The sequence below is a fragment of the Podarcis melisellensis genome, assembly GCF_964234715.1.
Source record: "Podarcis melisellensis genome assembly, chromosome: 4".
Classification (NCBI taxonomy): domain Eukaryota; kingdom Metazoa; phylum Chordata; class Lepidosauria; order Squamata; family Lacertidae; genus Podarcis; species Podarcis melisellensis.
The window spans coordinates 30,523,949-30,551,722 of NC_138531.1; the positions used below are offsets into that span (position 1 = coordinate 30,523,949).

At 41.6% G+C, this 27,774-nt stretch overlaps 1 protein-coding gene across 4 annotated transcripts in view; it reads right to left on the minus strand.

Moving 5' to 3' along the window:
* Window positions 1-11,063: 11,063 nt before the first annotated feature.
* MAP4K4 (mitogen-activated protein kinase kinase kinase kinase 4) overlaps window positions 11,064-27,774 on the minus strand; it is a 135,076-nt gene continuing 118,365 nt past the window's right edge. For all 4 annotated transcript variants that reach the window (XM_081907495.1, XM_081907494.1, XM_081907497.1 and 1 more), the window contains 9 exons: window positions 24,688-24,802; window positions 24,074-24,244; window positions 23,044-23,187; window positions 19,827-19,961; window positions 17,895-17,995; window positions 16,342-16,491; window positions 15,037-15,196; window positions 13,539-13,678; window positions 11,064-12,763 (listed from right to left, as the gene is read on the minus strand). In XM_081907495.1, the coding sequence (XP_081763621.1) occupies window positions 12,680-12,763; window positions 13,539-13,678; window positions 15,037-15,196; window positions 16,342-16,491; window positions 17,895-17,995; window positions 19,827-19,961; window positions 23,044-23,187; window positions 24,074-24,244; window positions 24,688-24,802 (1,200 nt within the window). In that variant the 3' untranslated portion in view covers window positions 11,064-12,679. The remainder of the gene's footprint in view (window positions 12,764-13,538; window positions 13,679-15,036; window positions 15,197-16,341; window positions 16,492-17,894; window positions 17,996-19,826; window positions 19,962-23,043; window positions 23,188-24,073; window positions 24,245-24,687; window positions 24,803-27,774) is intronic.

Here is a 27,774-nt window from a genome sequence, read left to right on the forward strand (position 1 = left end):
CACTTAGCTCATTAAACCTCTCTCTCACTCTGTCATGAGCTGTGACTACCTCTGGCATTTATTTGTCATAAGTAATCACTGATGTCTGCTTTCCCCACGGACAGGAACATAGGAAGCCTGCCTTATACTGAATTGGGGCACTGGTCCACCTAGTATTGTCTACACTGGCTGGCAGAATAACGTTAGAGCAGCCTGCTGGGCCAAGCCCAAGGCCTGTCTGCTGCAGCATTCTCATAGTGGCCAACCACAAGCAGCTCTCCAGGGTTTCAGACAGGGGACATCCAACTAGGGATGGGGGAGGAATTTGATGCCATTTACATTTAAAGGCGACTCTCTCAAAACTGCAGATTTCTAAACTGTATGAGAACCAAAGCACAGTCATCCATGAAAATTTGAACTTATCAGAATCTTGCAGGGCAGTTCTCCACCAAGCAATGTTTACTCAAATGCATATATTAGGAGAAAACGTGCATTAAAAAACTGACAGTGAAAATAACATGCAGAATGCATATTAGCATTGCTTGTAAAAACGTTGCTGCTTTGCATGTGTCTGTCTAGTCCCTGAACAGCCTGAGCCACGAGTGTGCATGGTCCCAGCATCCTCAAGCAACTGGATATAACTGGTCCAAATCATGAGGGGGTTTTCATTATGTGATAGCAGCTGGAACTAATAAAAAGGAAAGTGAACAGGCTAACTAGTCTGAATTCTCCCAATAATGAATGCTTGCTAGATCACTAAAATTTAAAATAGCCTAATTTCTGGGGAATGTATATTTTAATTGGTTAAATGAAACATACATATTATTCACAAATTAAAGATCTATGACAAGCATTCATAATTTTCGGCGCCGTTTGCAAAAACATATGCACAATAGTGCTGGTATAACTCAAGTTGAGGCCAGTCAATGATCAGATGGTCTCTGACCTGCAGGTTTTAATGGTGATGAGAAGCAGAAGACTTGAGCTTTCCATATCAGCTCTTAGCAGCTGGTAAGTCTTGGCTGCCTTTGTATAATAGAACAAAGTGAGCAATGTCTTGGAGCATATTAAATATCAGTTTCATGAAAGTAGAAACTTAATTGTGACAGGCAAAAGCAGGGATCAACAAGGTTTTAATCTTATGGTGCAAGCTTTATTTTGTAGTACAAAATTTATTTTCCTATTCTTATGGCATTTTCCCTCTTCAGTTCAATGTTCCCAGTTCAACATGTGGTTGCCTGAGTTATTGGTGCTTAGCAAATTCCCTGCAGAAACAACTGATCACCCATTAACCGTAAGAGAGTTATGGGAATTCAACTAAAGATTAAAAGGCAAAAATTAAGCAAAGCGAAAGATCAGCGAAGGAAGACAGAACCACAATAACATTTCGCCTGAGGCAATAAGATTATAAAAAGGTAAAGGTACCCCTGCCCGTACGGGCCAGTCTTGACAGACTCTGGGGTTGTGCGCCCATCTCACTTAAGAGGCCAGGGGCCAGCGCTGTCCGGAGACACTTCCGGGTCACGTGGCCAGCGTGACATCGCTGCTCTGGCAAGCCAGAGCTGCACACGGAAACGCCGTTTACCTTCCCGCTGGTAAGCGGTCCCTATTTATCTACTTGCACCCGGAGGTGCTTTCGAACTGCTAGGTTGGCAGGCGCTGGGACCGAGCAGCGGGAGCGCACCCCGCAGCAGGGATTCGAACCGCCGACCTTTCGATCAGCAAGTCTTAGGCGCTGAGGCTTTAACCCACAGCGCCACCTGTGTCCAATAAGATTATACCTAGAAACAAAACAATAGGGAAAATACTCATGACTGGATTGGAGATTTAAAGACTGGCTCCATGTCAACTTCCCAAAAAGGTCACACAGGAGCTGGGGGAAGAAACATAAGATCCCTGCTGGGTCTGATCCAAGGATCCAGAATCATTTTATTGTCTCTACCTTTATAGTACAGAAAGCTTCAGTTAAGCACCATCTGCCCCTTAAGATAGGATTGTACAATTGGCAAGGTGTGTGGCAAGACAATTAAACTCAACGACTCTATATTGGCAACACAGGATGCAGGCGTATTGCTTAAGTATCCTGCAAAGGTATGTGAGAAGTGTGAGAAGTATTTGTGAGAAATGTAGAGGGAATTGCAGGGGTTAGATGTTACCCAACGGATATTTCTTGGTGGGGGATGTGTCATGCCTATGGTCCCTTAAAACTCAGCACTGATTCAGTGGAAAGAAACTACAAAGGCCAGAATGGTCATCCTTCCTCTCCAACAGCATGACTTCTGTACGTACATAGGAATCTATGGGTTGTATCCAACAAGTTATTCCAGCCGCACAAGGATTTTCACTGGTGTAACACAACTTCCCCTCCCTCTCCTTCCATGCACCCCTACACTTTTTGTGGTTTTCCCTAACCCTCCAGAGTTCATTTGCACAAGCGAGTGGGGGGGGGAGTCCTTGCACAAATGGAACAACTCCTTCAATGCAACCCTTTATTTTTATTTACCTGGCTTTACAGCCCTTAACTGGAAGAGTATATTGGATGTATGCAATATCCATCTGTGGAATTCTCTCTAGTGGGTTGATTGGACCTACTCTTTCAAATATATTTATGGATGAGCATTTCAGGTTTTGACTTTATTCTTGCTCCTATACTTGGATTTAGTGTTTCGTTGCCACACAGTAAGTCACTTCGAAACACTTTTGTGCAGTGCTTTTTTTTTCTAAACAAAATGTTTAGGGGTACTCTCATTTTCCTACTCATATTGAAATACTGCCCCTCAATGAGGCCAGACTTAGATTCACAAAATGTTTAGGGGTATGTGTACCCCTGTGCCCCCCCCCCGAAAAAAAGCACTGCTTTTGTGTAAAGAAGGCAAGAAATAAATATAATAAACTACAATAGTTATCTACAGGGTCAGAATTCTTAATAGTGTGCCAAAATTTTCTTCTGTCAATTAATGAGAAACAGAATTGTATCTGAGCATTATCAAAAGGCAGATAAAATTCCTGTGGAATTCTCATGGGTGAGGTGCGGGGTTTTCATTGCACTTACATTATTTTTGAGGTGGGTATTTGTGAGTTGAGTGCTGTTTCTTTCATTCTGCAAATGATGCCTCTAGCGGTCAGCCCTCTGCAGTATTCCCAGGAGCCCCTGCTTTGCTTAAAATGTAAAAGAAGGCTTCCTCGGGTAACTCCTTCTAGGGTGCTTTTTTCAAATCACCAGCAGTGTGGGCGGCTGGGGAGGCATCAGAATGCCAGAGAAATGCTTAATGGCAAAGGGCAGGGGAATATTCCTGGCCTCTTCTCAACGACATGCGAAGCTCAAAATCCAAACCCACCCAAAGCATCCTGACAATAAAGGCAGAAAAATGGAGGCCTCTTTTATGGAGGAAGAAAGTGGGGGACAGATTTCTGCACAGTGCTAATGTTAAATACCATCTATTATGAGAAGACAAAAATTTTGGTCTTCTCGAATGGTTGGAAATTAGAGAAATGGAAAATAAGAGGGCAAGAAATCCAACAAGTGAAAATCTATAGGTATCTGGGAATTTTATTCCAGAGCAATTTAGGGTGGGCAACCCACCGCACAAATGCCATAAAACAGGCAAAATGCACCTCATCAGCAGTTGCCCGTTTTTATTATCAGAAAGGTAATCAATTTATTCCTGCGGCCAATCAGATATTTCAAACAAAAGTGCAATCCCAGATATTCTATGGAATCCCGCTATGGGTCCAAGCATATAACAGTGATTTAAAAAAGATCCACTCCAGCTTTCTGAGACGTATTCTTGGACTCCCAGCTATGATCAAATATGAAACAATGTGTGCAGAAATAGGCATACACACAATGGAATATTGGGCATGGTCCACCTCAATAAAGTACTGGTTACGCTGCCATTTTCGCTGCCCTCCATCAAGTCTGCTCGCTGATTTGCTCAATGACTCCTATAAATCAAGATGGTATCAGCACCTCGAAAAAAAGATTGAATCTTTAGCCATCGAGCTGGAGCCCCTGTACAATTCTAATGAGCAATACATTTTCCATAATATCCTAACTAGACTAAAGGATGTCGAGAGACAAAATATTATGGCAGCTGTAAACAAAATTTGCTCCCCCATATTCTATGATTTAAATATCTTAGATAGCAGAGCCAATTACGTCACTAACTTAATAATCCCAGCCCAACGTAGGGCTTTTATGCTGGCCCGTTTGAATGTTTTTCCCTCAGCATTTGTCAGGGGAAGATATCAAAACATTCCTAGAAACAAGAGATTCTGCAGATGTTCTATGAATGTCCCGGACACTGTAGAGCATATTCTCTTTCATTGCCCATTGTACAGTACGCTCCGTCAACGCGTGCTGTCCCCTCTCTTGGGTGGTCTGGAACCCCAGCAAGGTGAATCTGTGGGACTCTACCTATCCGACGTTGACCAAAGGGTAACGGTGGGGGTAGCCGAGTTTTTGGTAGCAGTCCTCCAAGGAGCAGGTTAACAAAGAAAACCATTGATTCTATATGTATATATATATATATGTATGTAGCCAACTGCTGCCCTTTTACATATATTTCAAGGCCTTTATATGCTATTTTCTCTTCTATGGTTTTATTCGCATAATGCCTAATAAAGGTTTGATAAGTAAATACCATCTTCCTTTGGTGGAATTGATTTTCACCTCCCTACTCCCTGGACTGCTTGTTAACACAGATCATTGCCAGGTATCAGCTGCTGGATTGAATGTATCATTGCCAAACCTCCTTCCACCTTCAGCAGGTTTGAAGCAGCCCTTTCATTTACCCGTGGCAGCCAGCAACACATTCTGCAATGCACTGCGCCCACTCAGCTAAAATCCACTGAGATTTGGTGTCTTCGGTGTATTTTATTTGCCCAGCTCGTTTAAATTTGACCAAGCTTCTGGTGCAGATAACCAGTCCATTCTATCTTGCATTTCTAGCCTCTCACGTATTCTTGATGTGTATGCAGGATATCTCTCTCTCTCTCTCTCTCTCTCTCTCTCTCTCTCTCTCTCTCTCTCTCTCTCTCTCTCTCTCTCTCATATCTTTGGAGACCCTGATCTGCACAGGAACACATTATCTAAACATGCCTTACCATATGGGATCCTGGAAATAGCATGTCCCGATGAACTTTTGGAAATATATTGAATCGCTCCCTCTTGAATAAACAAGTTCATGCAAATGGTATTTTTAGAACAAATGAGGAGAAAGGGATGTGCAATTCTGCTAGAGCAGCAAAGAATTGAATTTCCCACAGTTATTTTGTCCCCCTTTCCCCCCCTTCAGTAATATTTTGTGCAGCTGGATTCACTGGAGAATGCTGTCCTGGGCTTTTCAAGCTATGCAGTTTGACAACCTCTTTCGTCCCAGAGGGCAAACAATCTTGGCAGAGCACAGAGTTCCCTAACTAGGAGTGGACTCAAACAGAGTTCTGAAGATTAGAACTAATTCACACAAACCACAGCATTGGGGCTGTGTGACAAGGAAATTCTCAGAGGCTGCCCAGCATATTATACCAAGCAGTTTATGTGAAAAGCTTGCCCACTTAGCATTTTCTTCATGCTATTTTGTGTTTTGTTGGCACCTGTCTGTCTCAAGAGACAATGGAGTGCGCCTCCAGGGGTGAAGTCAAATTGCTGCATTGGCAGCACCAAAGGGACCTCCTCGGGGCACAAGCCTGGCTCAGACAAAAAGACTCCCATCTCAGCCTCACAGATGAGGTCCAAAGGAAAGCAGAGCACCAGCTTGGCTGCAGGAGTTGCCAGGATGAGGCACCATCCAACAGACTTAAGGACTCCACTCTGGATTCGTGTAGGGTTTACACCAGCGTAATGCTGGTGGTCAACAAAAGAGGTTCAAAGACTCTCTCAAGGCAAATCTTAAAAAATGTAGTATAAACACTGACAAATGGGAAACACTGGCCTGCGAGCGCTGCAATTGGAGAACAGCCTTTACCAAAGGTGTCATGGGTTTTGAAGATGCTGGAAGGAGGACAAAAGGGAGGAACACGCTATGAGGAAGGCATGCTTGGCAAACCCTCATCATGATCAATTCTTGCCTGGAAATCTATGTCCCCACTGTGGAAGAACGTGTAGATCCAGAATTGGCCTCCACAGTCACTTATGGACTCACTTTTAAAACTGTGTTTATGGAAGAAGGGAAGAATTCAGCTTCTCCCAAAGATATCCCTATTCAGGGATGCTGGACTGGCAGAAGGTAAATTTCTGGAATCACAAATTGTGCTACAATCTTCAGACTAGGACTCAGCCTCCTGCCATCCTTGAACATCATCCCTGAACAGATTGATGGTAGCCGCAAGACAAGCAAATCTGGAAGCCAAGAAAAAACAAGTTTCCCATCACTGAATTTTCTGAGTTGGGTAACTTGTGCTCCCTTCTCTAGAGCACCTTCTTTCACGTCTGTGAACTCACACACTACCCCCTAAAGAATCTCACAGGGTGGTGACCTTTCTACTGGTGCCCCTATGCTATTGAATGCCCTTCGCTTTACCATATGGAAAGTAGCAACCAGTCATCTCATAAAGATGTATCCATTGACCCAGGCTTTCCCTGAATCATAACACTGTCCTGTGTTTATGTGCTTGAATCTCCTGAATTTTTGTTTTTATACTGCCATTTCATTGGTTTTAACCTGTATTTTTGTTTTAACAAAATTATTAGTACACGCCTATGGCATACCACGTGAAGATTTTTTTAAATATTAGGCAGTTTATATCTTTAAATAATAAGTTTATTTATTCCATTTTCATAGTTTCTAGCCCTGCAGAATTAAAAATAAATAAATCAGTAAGTGCTATATTCTCGGCATTGCAACCTTAATTTTTGTTATAGCAAGCACCTGTACTTCCTTCAGCAGACTTCCAAAGGAAAAAGTTCCTAATGGTTTTATAAGTGCAGTAAGATTGCTTTCAAAGTATTTTCCTTCTATGGTTTCCTGCATTGTATGAAATACCACCAGATAGTACCAGCGCTTTTACAGGCCCGTTTCCTTTCTAATGATAATCATACAGGTATGGTTGTATAGATTCTTTAGATGGAGTAGCTGCAGCACATACTGCGAATTCTGAGAGCAGCATGTGGAACAGAAAATTACTTTATTATGCAGAACACGTCCTCCCAATAGTTCATTTTAAGTAAGCATTTCAAAACTGTACTATGTTGTAATGGAACAACATGTCTAAGTGGTTTGCTGGATTAGGAAATGACATTTTACCCAATATTTCAGTCATTTTCCTACTTCCAGGACATCATCATCCACAGTGGCTGGATTTTTACTTGCATTGGACACAGGTGGCGCTGTGGGTTAAACGACAGAGCCTAGGACTTGCCAATCAGAAGGTCAGCAGTTCGAATCCCCACGGCGAGGTGAGCTCCCGTCGTTCGGTCCCAGCTCCTGCCCACCTAGCAGTTCGAAAGCACCCCCTAAGTGCAAGTAGATAAATAGGTACCACTTTATAGCGGGAAGGTAAACGGCATTTCTGTGCGCTGCTCTGGTTTGCCAGAAGTGGCTTAGTTAAGCTGGCCACATGACCCAGAAGCTGTACGCCAGCTCCCTCGGCCAATAAAGCGAGATGAGCGCCACAACCCAAGTCGGCCACGACTGGACCTAATGGTCAGGGGTCCCTTTACCTTTACCTAAGGTTGAAAGATTTACAGACTGTCAGCTTACAAAATTTCAAGGCCTCATCAAGTCTAACCCCTGGTCAAAGCTCCTGTCGAGGAAACACAGGATTTGTGCAAACCAGTTTTGTTTTGACAACGCGTAAGAGAATGGGCAGATTTAACAAGAATCTTAAATTTCAGAAACAGTAAATGTTGCATTTACATATGTTCAAGAGTAGATCTGTATGTACACCGCTCCACATAAGCACAGGGGATGCGAGAATGATGGCAGATTGAACATCACTCAAATTTAGCTTTGATTTTTTTAAAAAGAACAAAAAAAGAAGCCTTAGGACTGCTAAGATATGCTTGAAAGTATGTGTGCAACATCTGCTGAAGTCTCATAAACGAGAGGTGGCTGAATAAGATTTTGCGGTTGGGACTGGATTTTCAGTAGTGCCCACAATCAAGAAATCCAGAATTACGCAATAAAAAATTGCACAATGTATACAGCTAACTGTATTCTGCTTTTCTTAGAGCACAATAAATTGCACAATGTATACAGCTAACTGTATTCTGCTTTTCTTAGAGCACAATAAATTTACTTTACTGTGAAGTCCATTCAGCGCTTGACAAGGGTCCCTGAAAAATTACATAGCCACATAGAATTTTAAGGCTATGATACTGTTTTATGTGGAAGAGGTGAGGCCATGTTCAGGGCCCAGACAGAATCTTAGAAGATAGCATGGCTCTGATGTTGCTTCAGTAACCAACTATCTTAGGTTGAGTTCTGTCCCAGTTTTAATACCCATCTTCTCTTAAATGTGTCTTTTCAAGCCTGAAGAGGCCTAGCAGTCTTTTACTCCACTGAAACAGGAGGAAACTATTTATACCAGGACTTCTGATGGAAGTCCTCTCAAGCCAGATGTGAAGATGACATTCTTGGACTGGGGGTACAACGGAACCATGAGACCTTCTTGCTAACGTGTTTCTGGGCTTGGCTGCGTGTGCAGTTCCCCGTCAGAGCCCTCGATCTCACCACCTGAAGAATAGGAATATGATCCCATGTGGACTGAATTGCCACTCAAGCTATATACATATATTCATTCTCTCTCTCTCTCTCTCTCTCTCTCTCTCTCTCTCTCTCTCTCTCTCTCTCTCTCTCTCTCTCCATCTCCAGCCTTTTAAAGGCTTTTAGAACTGCTAAGGCAGGTGAAATATTCAGCTGTTTCTTGTGAAGGTTTAAAGCCAGAGTGCGCCAGAGTGCGCCTAGGGCAGGGAATTCCATTTGCATTCAGCTGGAACTCAGTTCTGGCACCCCTCAAGTAGGCTCCATTGCCATTATACGAGAACAAGGGAGGTGTTGATGGTGAGTTCCGGCACCTTTCCCCCGCCTAGAAAAACAGCACAAATTAAGGGCACACACTCTTCTCATTTTCTTGACAATGACATTTGAAGTTCTAGTTTGCAAAACAAGCAACCAAACTTAGATCCAATGTGTGAAGTAGATTTATGGTTATTTCCCAGTTGGCACTGTTTATTCCGACTTGAGATTCTGGGACATTATTTACGAATCTTTTTGTACCCCGAGTAGTTTTACTTATGAAATACAAATCACATGCCTTTTGCACACAAAACACTTCCATCTTCTTGTTCCATACTGAACAGAAGAGCACAAGTTGAAGAGCAGGTTGTGTGGAAACACCACGCTAGTATATTTGCATCATCTCTACTGAAAACTTTGGAGTTGGGCCTTGAAAGACACTGTTGGCCCATTTAATCCAGCTGTGCCATTCTAAATTGTTTCAGCAAAGCTGCACACCCTGTTGTGTCTGTGTCTATCTACATAGTGTGTGAGTTTTACCAAGTATAAGATTTACAGAATACAATTTCACCCATGTGCTGCCAAGAGACTGTTGTTTCTTTCACTGCGATTTAGAAGAGCGTACACTTCCCCCTTCCACAGAAAAAAGAAAGTCGAACTCAAAATACTTCCACATACACAACAAGGTGTCATTTTTTTTTCTTTATTTAAGGAAAAATGGGGAGAGGGGACAGTATTTTATAATACACAAAAGACAAATTAGACAGCACTGCAAAAAGGCTGAGTGTTTCATTGCCACCAGTCTGCTTTGCAGCTCTACAATTAGTAATTTTGTCATTTTAATTATTGTTTAAGCATCTTTATAGTTGGCAGAGTTTGGGGTTATTTTTTTTAAAAAAAAATCACAAAAGTGTGTACTGCTACTACTATGAAAACCTAAACCCCACAAAATCACTTCGAAATAAACCATAAATATGTGATGCACATTAGTGTAACAAAACCATTTTTGTAAACATTTTCTCCAACATAACATGTGCATACAATAAAAAATAAAGCCACTGCAGTCATACAGTTAGAATTACTTTGACTTAAGATACAGAAAGTTATTACTTAAAGCTTAAAACTAAACTAGGAGTATTTTTATGCTTCACCAACAGCACTGCTTTAAAAATGGATTTCAACATTTTTTTCATGTAGTGGTTTCGTAATACTGATTTGACTTGTCAAGTCAGCCACCCTGGCATTTTTGTGGGGTTTGGGGGCAGCGAGGCAGCTGCCCCACTGAACAAGTCATGCGCCCCACCCTAGCCCCTACCCTCCTATTTTGTTGTACAGAATTTCATCAGCATATTGACCAGGGAGAATTCCTCCATATTACAACATTCCTACATTTAACAGTAGTCTTCTTTAAAACATAGATAGATAGCAAGGTGGCATGAGAAGAGAGGTCAAGAATTAAATCAGTTTTTAACCACACCGTGCCTTTTAAGTATTTTCCTTTGGGGCGTATGGTCAACCAGGAGAATATGCTACAGTGCCATGTGAGAGATACACCTATTGCCTCTGTCTGCATTGGTCTTCTGAGTCCCATTAATTCCTTGCTGTTCAAAGCAAAGCTGCTACTTTCACCTGTTTCCCAACAGGTACTGTGAGAACTGAAAGCCACGTCTAGAATTAGCTCTGATGTTCAGTGCTATGCAAAACCCAAACCATTCCCCGCCCCCCTCAAATAGGAGAGACTTCAAAAGGTTTCTCTGCCAACAATTATCTGTGTGTATTCTGCTATTTACTCCTTTTTGGGGAGAGGGGGACCTTCCTGATCTTGCAAAGAAAGCCCTTAGTAAAGAAAAATAAGCAGTCTGATTCCAAAAGAAAGGCTTATTGAGCAGCTGGTTCACCCAACTGGTACTGTTCAACACAAAGCAAGTTGTGTGACAAATCTCATTTGAACTATTGAAGCGTCTCGATCGAAGAATCACATTTAAATCTCTACACCTGTCATGCCATGAATAAAGGTAACCACAGCAGAAGACATAGCCCATGAAACACTGGACTCCAGTTCACTGGCTGAACAGTGAACTTAAGGCAGCCGTCAACAAAAGTACCCCAAAAGAGTGTTTTTTTTAAAAAAAAATCCCTTAAAAAAGAAAACCAACCCCATAACGATCGAATAATGACACTGTGCATTATTACATCACCAACAGATAATACACACTCAAGTTTTCTCAAGTAATAAACACATGTAGCCTTTAAACAAATTATTAGTCTTGAGACATTTATTACGAAGGCCAAAAACTTACTGATAAAACAAAACTGAGGGGGTTTTTTCCCTTTAAAAAAGTGGGGCAAATGAGGGAAAGAGCCAAGAGTTGGATGTTACATTAAAACACAAGTATATGCTGTTTTTAAAAAAGAAAAATGAATAAGCGGTATTAACTACATTCTTAAAATAGTTTTAGTGCATTGCATTCTTAGAAAAGGAAAACGTCACTTCCCCAAAAGTTTCCTACAACATTTAACAAGTTATAGAACTAGCCTAGCTATTGTTACTTGCCTGTTACCAAACCCCACATGTTAGGAGTAAAACCTTCTGAATTTTAGGCTGAATTCCTTAAAACTTCTATTCATGATAAAATCGGTAAAAAATAAAGTGAAAAGTTCGCTTTCAAAATTTAAGAAATGGACTGCTTAGGTTGCTGTGTCACCGCTACGAATCTATCAACCATCTCAAATAACTGCTTGTCTCTTCTGCTGAAACCCAATACAAAATTAACAGTCAAACCTTTAACCTGCTAGTTTTGGTATTATCAATAATTGGACATTAATATTTGTTCTCCTAAAAAAAAAAAAAAAAGTAGAAACCTAAACCACCTCTTTTACTGTATGCATTAGAAACCATGAGGTAGGCACAAAAATAAACATGTTTGGAATTTTCTTTCCCCAAAGGCTACATGCGCAGACTGGTAGTAAAAGTTGTTGCACATTTCAGGTTTAAACAAAAATTAAACCTTTAACTGAGGCAGTGCTAACACTGACATTTACCAAGTTCTAGCCTAATGAAGAGTCGTTATAGAAAAATGAACAATTCTATTTATTTATTTAAAAAATCATCCACGTGTGGTTTTTAGGCAAAACTCGGTACATAGAAAAAAAAAATGACTGAACTCTTGGCCAAGCCAAAACTTAAAAAAAAGTCACCCTATCTCCCCCTAAACCACTGTGCCTTTCACATTTTATAAATATTAATTTTAAAACCTGCATCTTCCTCTTTGCCCACATATTGTCACATTACAAAAGAAAAAAGAAAAAAAAGAAATGTCAATTAAATACATTGTTAATATTACTATATTAGATTTGCTCTCTGCTTCAGCAACACTGACTCCACCTACAACACCCTCCAGCTACCTTCTCATGCCTGCCTCCTTTCAAAAAACTTGCTTCTGATCCGTCTCTTTCTTTCTCACTAGGCAATCTGCAGGAGGGGAAGGAGGAAAAGGAGAGGGAGACCTGATTTTTCCTCTAGTGGGATCCCAAAACAGATAGCACCCAATGGCAATATCTTTACAGCACCAGCTGCGTACCGCAGCCTCAATTTTAAAACAAAAAGAACCCAACATCGGTGATGCCTCCACACGCAGTGGCATGTGGCCCTACATCACGTCAGGCCTGTTCTCCAGTTGCAAATGGTTCCAAGTTATGAAGACTCCAGATGACAGCAATCCCTTGTCAAACTACAATAGCTTCTACCAGCTCAGAAGAGAAGTCCTGCCTAAGGTCATGAAATAAACTTGGCTGCTTCCTCCGGACCGTACAGATGCAAAGAAAACCTGTAGAGCAAGAGACACGAGAGAAAACAAAATGGGACTCAGGTGGTTTTAAAACAGGGGTCAGCAAACTTTTTCAGTCCACTGTCCCTCAGACCTTGTGGGGGGCCAGACTCTCTTTTTTTGGGGGGGGAATGAATGAATTCCTATGCCCCACAAATAACCCAGAGATGCATTTTAAATAAAAGCACACATTCTACTCATCTAAAAATACACTGATTCCCGGACCGTCCGTGGGCCGGATTTAGAAGGCAATTGGGCCATGTTTTAAAACAAAAACTAGAAAGAAGAGAAGAAATACTAGTGGGACACTTTTAAGGCAGTAGGAATGAAATCATTGGGCATCAGTGGCTATGCTCTCAAAGCTCGGTGGAACACCAACATGCAGACGGAAAGCCACGTGGAAAGGCCTCTCCTGTCCTTTTAAATATTTCGCCCTGCGGCCTCCAGATGTTGTTTAACTCAAACTCCTGTCAGCCGCAGCCAACATGGTGGGAGCTGCAGTCCATCAACATCTGGGGAGTACAAGGCTGTAGGAATTCTTTTCTGCTTCCCTGCCAACGAAGAGCCCAAGAGAGTCATCGTGTGCATCCATGGCTTTCCATATCTGATCCATATATCCATTCCTTTCCTCCCAACCTTAGTCAGAGGATTGTGGAATTGGGTGGAACACATTTTGGACTGATCACCAGCGTTCATCCTCTCTCTTCTCCACAATGATTTTGAAACGGGGAGCAGGGGGGAGCTAATGTAAAGGAGGGCGAAACAGATCTCTTACCTTGTCATTGCGTTCACATAGAAACTTCAGTCTTTGTGCCCTCTTGTGCATAAATACACCATCCAAGTGTCCTGTTTCCACCGATCGTATCTCAATAGCTTTTTCTCCCCAGCCCATGATCTGATTGGATCGAATATACGCTTTACAATCAAAACAAAAAGCCACGATTAATCATCCCCATGATACACAGCAACACAAAGCAAAGTGGTTATATTATGCATTCCAACTTTTAATTGCAGCTGGTTGAATTGATAATATTTCACCCAAAGTAATCAATTCATGTAAAACCCATAGACGAAACTGATATGTTTCCACCCTTGTTGCCGTAACTAGATGGCTAGACAGCTAGATGAAAACATGGCTTCTGTAAGAAAGCTTTTAGCTGATTACACTATACTCCCTTCCCCCAAGAGAACAGATATCTTTGAAAGTTTAATTTCAAATACGAACAGCACCATCCTACGTATTTAATGGACCTATGCCCAGGCATAGGATTGCAGTTTACGAGCTTCTGTCCTCAGCCAAATACATTAAAGATAACATAAAGGCTAAGGTGAAGAAGATCTCTTAGAATAAACATAAAGCTTCCAATTCATCAAGACTATTAAAAACTTTTATTTGGATTAACAGCTTCTTGTTAAGGACTGCTAACAGAGCCCCAGGCAGGCTGTGTCATATGAAGACAGTTTGTCTTCATGAAATACTACGGAAACATTTATGGCAGAATTTGTTTTGTCTGTCTGAAGTCTTTAAGATTTGGTAGCCATAATGGATGCAGGGACTGCAGTATGTGACTCAAAATATACCAGTATTTCTGTGGGGAATGCACAGACAAAGGATTCTTATCCTTCTCTGATTTAGCCAAACAATGGGATTTTTAAGCTTTCTCAATTTCAGGAAGACATGAAGAGAATCGCTACAGACACAAATCCATGTGAAAATGTAACAAGGATCTCTGGATTGCGGTCTGTGCTTTCAAAGCGGCTCGCCTCAAGCCCCATCTGTAAGGGAGCAACTTGTAATTACAAGTAATATAATTTTAGCTCAGCCATAAACTCACTACGTGACTTTAAACAAGCTGCTCTCCTAGCCCAACCACAACGGGAGGATAGTAATATTGGTCTACCAAACAAGAATAGTCAGAAAGGCTTCTGAGAAGTACATGGCACATGTTAAAAGTAGAGCATCTGAACCCTTAGAAAGAGCACTATATATGTCCTAAGAATTATTATGGTAATTATTCTGGAAAATAAATGCTCAATAAAGCTACTGGCTATAACCCCAAACATTTGGAGGGCACCAAGTTGGCAAAGACTGATCTATAATGAGCCTTCACAACATACAAGTAAAAAGGTACTTTACCGCTGTACAGATCTGTTTAACAAATGAATGACTGAATTCCAAGATAATAACAACAAAACAAAAGAAACCCATCTCTCCGTTGGGCCACATCATTTCCCTAACAGTACAAGCAAGCTGGGGATCTTGGCATACATACCCACTGATGTTGGCATTTCTCCCCACTGCAGAACCACATCTTTGGTGATCCTTCCATATGTATTCACATAAACTCCTTCATCTTCATAGCAAACAAGCAGCTCCATCCCATCCGTGTTTGGCAAAATGATGATTGCATGGGGTTGGATACTACTCTGGATCTGCAAGAACAACAGGAAGAACTGGATGTCACCTGCACTTTGAGGAACTGGAAGTAGTACCATGCAGGATCCCCACTAAAGCATCCATGACAGACTGAGTGCCCCCCAACCTCTTAGATTAAAGCAGATACAACCTCTGCTTAAAAACTTCAAATGAAGGAGAGACCAAAAGCTCTTGAGGGAGTCTGTTCCACTGTAGTAGCCATAGTAGTAGTAGTAAGGTAAAGGTAAAGGGACCCCTGTCCATTAGGGTCCAGTAGTGACCGACTCTGGGGTTGTGGCACTCATCTCGCTTTATTGGCCGAGGGAGCCGGCGTACAGCTTCCGGGTCATGTGGCCAGCATGACTAAGCTGCTTCTGGCGAACCAGAGCAGCCCACGGAAACGACGTTTACCTTCCCGCCAGAGCAGTACCTATTTATCTACTTGCACTTTGACGTGCTTTCGAACTGCTAGGATGGCAGGAGCAGGAACTGAGCAACGGGAGCTCACCCCGTCGCAGGGATTCGAACAGCCGACCTTCTGATCGGCAAGTCCTAGGCTCTGTGATTTAACCCACAGCACCACCCACATCCCAGTAGAAGAAAGAAAGAAAGATTAGTATTATTTATTGCTCATACCCCACCCATCTGGCTGGGCCTCCCCAGTCACTCTGAGTGGCTCCCAACCGAATATTAAAAACATAATACAGCATTAAACATTAAAAGCTTCCCTAAACAGGGCTGCCTTCAGATGTCTTCTAAAAGTCAGATAGTTGTTTATTTCCTTGACATCTGATGGGAGAGCGCTCCACAGGGCGGGTGCCACCACCAATAAGGCCCTCTGCCTGGTTCCCTGTAAGCTCACACCTCGCAGTGAGGGAACCACCAGAAGGCCCTCGGCGCTGGATCTCAGTGTCCAGGCTGAACGATGGGGATGGAGACGCTCCATCCAATGTCGGAACAGCTCTTACCCTCAGGACCAATGAAGTTCTTAAGTGCCCAACATCTGAGAGAAAGAGAGCTCACTCACTCAATGGAAACTTATTCTTGGAACATAGAGACAACTCCCCTTCACATATGAATAAGGTTTGGACATACATCTCACTCTTTTCGTAATGCAGAATGGGCTATAGAATACCGCGCAGCCAGAAATCTGGACTCTTACATGAGTTGGGAGATAAATATCATACACTGATCCAGAGTCTACATCCACAGCATGAAATCCAGCACAGGAGCCATAGATCACCTTCAGCCTCTGACCTTCTTCCACAGTAAGATCCACTAATAATGGCTTATGTACCAAATCTCCAAATGACTGCAGTGCAAGCAATAAAAATAAAGAATTCACTTAGTACGCTCCATTAAAATGTTTCCTTTAGAAATGTACGCATGCCTCCATCCCCCTCCTCTCTCCTGTGTGAGGTTTCTTCTTCCATTAAGGTACTCATTTTCATGTTTAAAAAAAAAAAAGCTGTACAGAGGAACTATGTTTTTGCCATTTCTTTGGCTCCTTTAATGAATCAGCACCAAATGGCTCCCTACAGGATCAGCTAAGTTTTCCCCTTTAAAAACCGAAGCGAAACACCAGGATTATATTTCCCCCTCAATATTCAAAATATAATTTATTCCTAGGATAAATGCTTTAATTCAAAATATGCCAAATCAATCTCCCGTATAAGCTGATGAATTGTGGAGAAAATGGTGATGAGCCGATTGGTTTCAGTCTGTTCTCTCATTTCCCAATTTAAGAATGAGAGGGCAGGAACATACAAACTGGGAAAAACCACCTCCCAAGAAGGAAAGGGACTCTCAACTCTACTACAGTAGTTCCTGCTATGACAGATTTGGTCTTCATGGTCTCCTGGTTTTTGTTTTTGTTTTTTCAAGTAAATTTTTATTATTTTCTTTACATATTTCCCCCCAACAAATCATATTATTACCATACATTCCCTTTGACTCTGCCAAGTCCCGACTCCCCTCTCTCCCTGCAATTGGTATATTTACCTCCTTTCTCACATTATTCGCACCTCATTCTCACATTAATACTATTATACATTGAAGGTATTATGCCAATCCTGCTAGCGTCTTGACATTTTTACAGTTCTCCTTTAAATATTCAATAAATTTACTCCAGTTATTCTTGTATCTTTGATCTTCCTGGTCCCGGATCCTCCCTGACAATTTGGCAAGTTCTGCATATTCTGTCATCTTCACCTGCCACTCCTGGGTGGTTGGTATGTCTTGTGTTTTCCATCTTTGGGCCAGGAGGGTTCTTGCGGTGGCCATAGCATACATAAACAAATGTTGGTCTCCCGTTTTGATTTCCATTCCTATTAAACCTAATAGACACGCTTCCGGTCTTTTGGGAAAGGTATACCTAAATATTTTTTCAGTTCATTGTAAATTGATTCCCAAAATTTTTTAACCTTGTCACAGGTCCACCACATATGAAAGTAGTCACATGGTCTCCTGGTTTTTGATCCTATGGAATACTAACTGTCTAATTCTCCTTCATCAGATAGCACTAAAGTTTGTATAAAGAGCACGTTTAAGTGTGCTACTGGTCACACACAACCCTCATCAAATACATAGCTCAGTGGTAGAGCATCTATTTGGCAAGCAAAACAGGTTGAACCTTTGTATTGTCAGGTAGGGCTGGGGAATGCACCTGTATTGACCAGGTATCTACGTTCCACACTTACCAATCTGAACCCTTACCTTAAATGCCATAAATTTGTGGTATGGTTTTGGTGCCCAAGCATAGACTTCTACTGAACTCTTCAAAGCAATTACTAAGAATTTGATTCTTTCATACTTCACTGGAATTAAAAAGGACAGAGAACATGATTTTTACATTATAATGAGGGGGGTTATATTATTGTCTTATAACTGCTATAGAACTACCAATTTAAAAACAATAATGCATATTGTTATATGTAATATGCACTCATAACTGAGTTAGCTCATGGTCTTCTCCAAAAAAATATATGAGCTGATGCTATATCTCAGAAAAGTGTGCTTTGGGGAGAATTTTGTATTTTATTTTCTTAAAATAAGGTACAGTATCTTGCTTGCACAGAATAAAATCCCTTAAGTTCACATTTCCAGTGTTTGAATGTATTAATTCCTACAACAATCAAAAGATTATCCGAATGGCTATAACACTTTGGAGGAGCTATATCCTTATTAATCCAAGGGATTATGAAAGACATGAATAATAAAACTAATATTTAGCATTGTCATGTTTTGTCTGATAGACTGACAAATTAGTATTTTATTTATATCTCACCTTTCTCCCTGACAGGGACTCAAAATCACTTAAAACAATTTTGATTGATTCAAGGGCGGCTTCCAATTGTGCAGCCCGTCTTCTTAAAAACCTAATTATTTTTAAAAATGGACTTATTAAAATTGCAGGTGGAAGGTGCCATTTTAGAAAGAAAAACATTCTCTCCTGTCACAAAGAGGAAACCCAGGGCTTTTTTTTCAGGGGGAACTCACCAGAAAAATAGAACTGAGGAAACCTAGCCATTAACTGCTGCAACACATATATGCATCGTAAAAAAAAATTCCCTTCAAAGCTATTTTGTATATATGCAAGTTTATGCAAATATTATCAACTGAGCAGCTGGTACCTTCAATGGGGTGTCAGCCTTAGTAATATTACATTTAACACATATATAATCTTTTTAAGGGAATTAAATCATTCTCATTACAGAGTTGGATATAGTTTTTATAAATTATTTAATGAAGTTCAGCACCAAAAAGGATTACCATTCCTATACATTTTTAAGTGCAGATATTTCTTTTTCTGAAAGTTTACTGTTAAAGTTGTCAAAAGCCACAGTAGTCTTCTGACCCCTCTGGATGTGACATTTATTGACTCCTAAAGGGTTAGGTTGAGGTTTTTTTAAGCATATGAGGAGAAAAGGCTGGTTCAAATAATCCTTGCTATTTGGCAACAATCAGAACTCTCAATGGAAGGAGGGGGACGACAAATTACACAAAGGGATGGAAGGGGGCGATAGTGGGATCAGCCAAAATAATGCTTTCAAGTTAAAACTAAAACCAGATCCAAAAATTGCAGGGCATCTTTCCTTTGCAAGATTTCTTGAAACCAGGAGCAGAAACACAGGCTTCCTGGTGTGTGTGTGTTTGTTTGCCTATCCCTCTACAGGATAAGAGGCCCGTGGGCATTTCTCTGAAAATCTGCCTCCCAAAAATTACCTCACGTGGCTCCTGTGAACCAGTTAACCTCTGCCAGGTTCAGAACTGGGACAGTGGCAGGGAAAGGATCGACAGAACCAAAACACATTTGCCTTTACACTAGATCTAAGAGCATGTTGGGTAATGTGTTGCTCTCAAGGCAGGAGGGACAGGGATGTGTGTATCATCCTCAGTTTTACACATGTTTCCTGTTAACATGTTGTCTCAGCAAAGATTAAAGCGACGTAAGAACGCATTCTTACAACATTCATCCTGGAATATATAAATAAAAGAGGCTGCTGTCTCTTTTAGACCTTGTGACTTGTTTACAGGAGAAGACCAAAAGCTAAGCACATTTCAACAGTTTCCTACCCTAACCAGACCTTTCCATTACATAATTCCATCTTCACTGACTTTCATAAATGTGCAGGATGAGTTACTTACCAACTTTATAGTGTACACAGCCTTCCAAGTCACCTACAGTTGTCCAGCCTTGTTTCTTTTCCACCTCAGGGTCATTGTGAAGAATTTTGTTTCTTAACCATGACAGATAATACACTCTCAATTTGTTTTTCTTACCTAGAAAAGTGTGGTAAGAATGGGCAATAAGGTACAGAGCTGGGATACAAGCCTCCACAAAAACACATTAGCAATCATAGATAAAATCCACTTAAAAAAAAAAAATTATGCCAACCATTTAAGCTCACCAAAGGCAAACTTTCCTTCCAGCTATTGCTGCTGCCTGTTATGTTTAAAAAAATCAAAACTCTACCTAAAGAAAGTAAGATGAACCAGGCTACAGTTCAGATTTAACATTTTCAGTCCTCCAAATAATGGTTTGAGGGATGAGTAATAAGCTCTGTGCTCACATACTCTTCTACATCAACTCTCGCATCAACCTCAGCTCTTCAATCGTGCTTTTATATCATGTTTACCAAGCTGGCATTAAACCACAGTTTCCTGTGACTGGAATGTAACTGGAAACTGGGGATTTAGAGAAGCGACACAGTTGGGGTATGAGGAGAGGAATAAGGGGGAGTATGTGGTCCCAGCGCTCATTCCTAGTTTAATAAGTCATGGTTTACTAAGCTACAATTCACTGCATTACAACTGAGTCTTGCTCACAGCCAACTCATTACTTCCTGGTTGAAGCAGGCTTCAAATCCTGATTTGGAAGGCAAGTGCAAAATTTTGCTTTATAAAGAGCCATTGGGAGGTGGGTGCTATCAGATATGGGGAATTCCAAATGCAGAATTCCAAATTCCTGTGGGGAGTAGGGAAGGTGAGGATTAGGAAGCGACAGAGAGGTCTGCTTCTGGCCCATGCCCAATGTGCCCATCAAAACTTGACCTTTTGAATTCTCCAGTCCAGTACCTAAGTCGAGAGGTCAAAACAGCAAACTCCTAAAGCTTACAAGAGTTATGCTGTGACTGTAGCAAGGGACAAACAAGGCGCATGCAATCTCTTACTCACAATCCAGCAGTACAATCTTTCAAGCCACATTTTTTTTTTAATTTAACCATAACAAAAATAGTTTACAATACAAACAGTACAAAATATTCGTAATAAAATTCAAATAAAATCAAAATTTTAAAATTGCTAGATAAAATCAAAATACAGATAAAATCAACACATGCCAACAAGACTGCATCTCTGGCTAGACTTGCCTAAACAAACAGAATGTTTGCTTAGATTTGTGTTAATATTTGCACAATATTACCTCAGACTTTTTATTTGTTTCCTATAGTAGTATTTACTCAGTTACAACATGTGAATCCATGGGAACTTGGGTTTGAACTGCATCACTGGAATAGTTTTATCATAACAGACATGATGTGGGAAAAGACCTGTAGTTTTTTGTTTTTAAGCTTCACGTGTTGCTGATGGCGAAACACTGCGGTTAGGACTTGTGTGTGATCCTTTGTTTTTAACTGCGTCATTGGAGATCAAGACTCCTTGCCACATTCACTAGCTTCCTACTTGACTATTGTTTCCTCTTTTATGGCACGTTATGTTAACCCTTTAACTGCATGATCCTTAGTGACTGGGACATACCTTCTACCAAGTATATCATCAACCTTTTCAGCTCCACCTTTAACCCAAGCGTGCATTTGGGTATCTATTTCTTACCCATATTTTACTATATATTTGCATGGTGGTAATGCTCTTGTTACAATCCAGCTTGGATCAGGCTGCACCCCCTTAGTGGGTCACAACCCAGCAGTTGCAGAAACAGCCATTCAATGTCCTTATGTTTTGTGGGAGGTCACAAAGACTCTTTCATTAATAAACACAAGAGGTAAAATGGTATTCCATAGGGAGATGCTTCTCGTTTATTTAAAGGTTCTCTTTGTAGTCCTACCAATTTCTTGGGTATACTCAGATAAGATATACTCAGAGCAGACCTACTGAAATCAATAGACCTAATTTAGGCATAACAAAATAAAAAAAATCCTTCCAGTAGCACCTTAGAGACCAACTAAGTTTATTATTGGTATGAGCTTTTGTGTGCATGCACACTTTTTCAGCTACTAACTTAGGGATGTTCATTAATTGCAGTAGATAATACTTCAGTAGGGTGCATGGGCTGCTAGGGGAGGGGTAGTACCTTTGATGAGGGACATGTCATGTTCCTTCTGGGACAGTTCGTTCCCCTTTGGTCCCCACCCTGCATTCAGGAATCACCAGCGGCTCCCAGAAGCTGTCAGCATGAGATAGCGGTCACACCCCAGGAACTGTTTCAACTGTTTGGCTAAACCAGGAGAGGGTAGACGAGGGGCCCCATTCCTTGGTGAGTTAGGGACTTCCCCTACATGCAAAGACAGGCTCCGGAGGATTGAGTGGACAAGACCACTAGTGGGTCCAACGGTCAAGAAGGAGGTTTCTGCACCTGATGTAGAGGAAAGAGTGGGGCAGATGGGGCTCGTCAACCTGGGAAGGTAGCCCACCTGGGAGAAGGAAAACTCTAAACCTCTGCTGTCTCGTGGGATATCTTCAAGAGAAGAAAAGGTGAAGGAGTAAACTCTGCCCAAATCCAAGGTGGAGTCCCTAAGACAAGTCAGATGGCACCTTGTACACCTCATCCCAGCTACTCCTGCAGCCAAGCTAATGCCAAACGTATTGCTCTGCTTTTCTTTGGACCGCATCAGTGAGACTGTGAGGGGGTTGCGTTGTCTGGGCAGCTCAGGACCTCCATACACACTGCCCAGCACTTTGGTGCTGCTAACACAATGGTTTGACTTCACCCCTGGAGGTGCACTCCACTGTCTCTCAAGACAGATGGATGCCAACAACAACTTTGATTAACACTTTAGTTGGCTATCACCTTGGTTAATTGGGGTAGAGAACCTATAACCCTCCAGATGCTGTTGGGACTATAATTCCCATCATTCCTCACTATAGACCACATTGTCTGGGATAGATGAGAACTGTATTCCAGCCGCATCTGCAAAGCCACAAGTTCTCCAGATCCAATATTAAAAGCAGAATGTTCTCTGGAGGGACCTTTGATAGATTTATTGATCGATGAAACAGCAATTTTAAGGGGAAAGAGTTAGCAAAAAGAGATAAAAGCATATAAAGTAGAGGTTTGAACCATTCTGTTATTCAAAGAAAGACCACAACATGTGTTTTTTTTTTCAAAAAGAGAATTTAAATTTACCCGATATTGTCACCAAGACGTTGAGACCTTCAAGTACATCCATTTGCTGGAATCTTCTTCGGTTTATTAATGGATACACCTTCCCTTGGCCACTTCTGTCCAACAGCATCAGACCACTCTCTGTACCCACTAACAAATTCACCCCTAGGGTAAAATAATATCAAGTTAGAACACAAAGTTCCTTGATTGGCCAGTTCAGTAGATATCTGCAGTTCTCCGGGCAAACGCCAAACCTTTTCACACAACAAGAATGACTATGACACCAGGGCATGGAATACACACCAACATTCCAGAAATGCTATTAAAGCAGTGTTTCCTTCCATCTAGAGTTTGGATCAGGGTGGATTTCATTTCCATGCCTGCCATGCTCTCACAGAAACTGCATTCCAGGAATTTTCATGGAAGTATTCACCCATACGAAGGTCTAAAGGTAAAAGGTAAAGGTACCCCTGCCCGTACAGGCCAGTCTTGACAGACTCTAGGGTTGTGTGCTCATCTCACTCTAGAGGCCGGGAGCCAGCGCTGTCCGCAGACACTTCCGGGTCACGTGACCAGCGTGACGAAGCTGCTCCGGCGAACCGGCACCAGAGCAGCACACGGAACGCCGTTTACCTTCCCGCTATAAAGCGGTACCTACGTATCTACTTGCACTTAAGGGTGCTTTCGAACTGCTAGGTGGGCAGGAGCTGGGACCGAACGACAGGAGCTCACCCCGCCGCGGGGATTCGAACCGCCAACCATGCGATCGGCAAGTCCTAGGCGCTGAGGTTTTACCCACAGCGTCACCCGCGTCCCATACGAAGGTCTACTCTTGTGCAAACTGACTCATCAATTTACTTTTAGTAAACTTCATGCATACTTCTGAACCTTTGGCCTGATAAACATACTGCACCTAGCAAACTAATCTGAAAACACTTTCGACAACCATTAGTCCCAAATTTCCAATAGATTTTTTGTTATGACCTTATGCTTCATCTGCAACGTGTTCATATAAAAGGAAGGAACTAGCGACCAACACTGGATTGCATACCCCATAAGGCAGCACATAAGATCTCAGAATTGAATCTCTTCTTGTATTTGCGGATTTCTGGGGTGTCGCTTTGTGGCCGTGTATTTGTAGGGTTCACATTAACAACTGATCCTTTCCTGGTTGGATCTTGCCTTATTGCCTCTGACCTCATTGCTTCACTAGAGAATCCTACTGCAAAAAAAAATGGAAGAAAGAAAAGAGAAAAAACAGTTATCTTTTAGTATACATTTCGGCTCACACATGAAATGCACATCAAGTTGAAGAAAAATACTGTTAGGTACAGCTTGTGAAAGATACAGTATACAGCCGTACCTCGGAGGTCGAATGCCTTGCAAATCGAACGTTTTGGCTCCCAAACGCCGCAAACCCAGAAGTGAGTTTTCTGGTCTGCAAACTTTCTTTGGAACCCAAATGCCCAACACTGCTTCCGTGGCTTCCGATTGGCTGCAGGAGCTTCCTGCAGCCAATCGGAAACTGCACCTTGGTTTCCGAACGTTTTGGAAATGGGACTTCCGGAACGGATTTTGACTTCTGAGGTATGACTGTATTGGGAACTGTTCTAAGCATTTTAACAGTTACTATAAGCCTTACTCATTGGTGTTTATATTACTTACCAACAGAAGTCACAGTTGTTCCACTAGATGGAGATATCTGTAGTAATCTAGGGTCTATAAAAGGTGTAAAGGAGGTAGATTTGTGTTTCTGCAGTGTGTTACTAGCGGACTGAGTCTGCAATGTAAATTTCAGAGTCATTAATGGTTATAATATAAACAAATAAGGATCACACAAAAAACCCAAACAAATAAATCCAGCCACTACTGGACAGCACTGTTTTAGAAGCCTTCTCGTCCCCCTTCCTCAAGTGCTGCCTACACGTGAGTAGCATAAACATTTTAAATAAACATTTTTCCTAAGCGCTACTGTGAAAGTTCAGTCCAACTCACAGTCCTAATTTAGACGTTTACGTAATGAGGCCTGTTCACTAAAACAAGCATACAAGAACGTCTCCTCTTGCTGTAAATATTTCTTTATTCCACATCCAACATATTCTTCTTTTCATCTTTCTACTGTAATACTCCTTGCTTTTGTTGTTGCAATTCTGTGTCTTTTACCCTCAGCTAGTGACCAACTGTGAACTATGGTTTCCTCTAGTGCAACAAAATTTGAGGAATTAGGAACCAGGCATTCAATTCTACATTTGATACGCCGTTTTTGTCAGCATCGCCCTTGAGCCAGTGTACCAACTGGACTCATGCACTACAGCCCCGACTGGGCTAGGCGAGCTGGGTAGCACTGCCAGAGTCCACCTTTGACACAGGAACAGGTGACAGTGCTGCGGACTCACAGCTTGGAGCTGAGAGCACCGGATTTACTTTCTCTGTAATGCAGTCGTTGCGCAGCAGCGTTTTGCAGAGTCTTGCAGAGTATAAACCACTCGGAGAGCAGCTCTGTAAAATATCTTCCTTTTATTCTACTACTACAGCTATTATACAAACTTTATACAGAGCTAAATATTCTGAGTGCCTGCAGCAGCAATCTTATCTCTAAATAATATCTCTTGCACTCTCTCTCCGGCTCACTGACTGACTCTCTCTCACACACACTGAGATTCACTCACATGACTAATTAAGTAGAGAGCAGTTCATTGCTCCTCCTCTCTGTAGAGTCAGCAAAGACCTCAGGAGATGGTCAGGAGATTCTTGGGTATGGGAGGGGTGAAATCTCCTCATCCTCCCCCATTTCATCCGACCATTCAAGAATCTTTAACATAACTGCAATTTGCAGACACACTCCAAAAGTTGTTCTCTGCTTACAACCTTGGTTAACATATCTGCAGGTATCTCTTTACCCGGCATATAACACACTTTTACAATACCATTTTGAATACACTCTCTAGCTCGATGGAGCTTGATTAACAGATATTTTGTCCTCTGTTTACATCCCTCTGAGTGGAGCAAAGTTATACATGCTTTATTATCCTGATAAACCGGAACAGGAAAAGCGATCTTCACTTTTATGTCACTAAACAGTTGCTGCAACCACTCTATATCCATCAGGGAAAGGGTTAAAGCATTAAGCTCTGCCTCGCAGGAACTTAAGCTTACTGTTGCCTGCTTTCTGCAACACCAATCAAAAAGACATTGATTGTAGAAATAACACACTCCTGATGTGCTTTTGCCATCCATTGTGTCACTTCCGAAACTGGCATCAGCATAGATCTCGAGACCTCCAGACTTTTGACTTGTAAGTCTCAATCTGTAATCCATAGTTCCTTTTAAATATCTTGCTATCCGTTTTAGCGCTTTCCAATCCTGAACTGTGGGTTGATTGGCATACCTGCTGATTAAATTCACACTCACTGCAATGTCTGGCCTTGAGCATCTTGCTATGAAATTAAGTTTACCCAACACACTTCTAAAAAGTGTTGCATCAGGAAAAACCTCAGCATTTGTGTCATGCTGATAACCTGCGACCATAGGGGTATCCACAGGATTTGCATCAGTCAGGTTCAACTTCTCTATTACATCAGTGATCTTACGTGACTGATGCACCAAAACATCACCCTGAGCATTTCTCTCAATCTCAAGAGAGAGATAATTGCTAACTTCTCCTAGGTCTTTTAAATCAAAATGCTCTTGCAACTTTGCCAAAGTGCTTTTGTAGATGTTTTGATCCTTCCACACAAATAATATGTCATCTACAAAACAGATGCAATAAAGCTTATGCTGATTGGACTCTTTAACAAAAACACATGAATCAGCCTTTCCTTGCACAAAACCTAAGGAGAACAGCACTTCAGTTAGCTTGGTGTGCCAGCACCGTGCACTCTGTTTCAAACCATACAGGGATTTTTTCAACTTGCAAACCATTCCCTTTTTTACCTGCACACCATCTGGGGGTGACATATAGATATTCTCATTTAGAACACCATACAAAAACGCAGTATTAACATCATGATGGGAAATCGTCATACCCTCTTCGGCAGCTATCTTCAACAACAGTCTAACACTTTCAAATCTTACTGTTGGAGAATACGTTTCATGGTAGTCCTGATCAGGTGTCTGAGAAAAACCACGCGCCACTAGTCTGGCTTTATATCTGACTACTTTTCCACTCTGATCAGTTTTTAGTTTGTAGACCCACCTACTGTCTACACACTTCATACCTGGTTCAGCTGGAACCAATTCCCAAGTATTGTTCTGTTTCAGGGAACTCAACTCAGCTCTCATGGCATTCAGCCAAGGTTCTGCATCTTTTGCAGACAGATTTTTAACTTCTCTATAATTGACTGGTTCAAACACCACACCAGAGTTGCTTGTGACCGCAGCGTTAGCAAACTCTTTAGAGCAGTGTTTCCCAACCTTGGGCCTCCAGCTGTTTTTGAACTACAATTCCCATCATCCCTGACCACTGGTCTTGCTAGCTAGGGATGATGGGAGTTGTAGGCCAAAAACATCTGGAGGCACAAGGTTGGGAAACACTGCTTTAGAAAACCCTTTTGGTGGTACACCCTGAATACATTGGTCATGCATCTTCTCATTCTCATCAACAGACAAATTGCAACACTCTTTCTTAGTTGCTTCTGCAGTACCTGTACCTGAAACAAAAGGCAATTGATACAGACCATTTACACATTTTGCATATAGAATGAGCTTGCCATCTCGACGAATTTCACAGCGAGATTTAGCAAACACCACCTT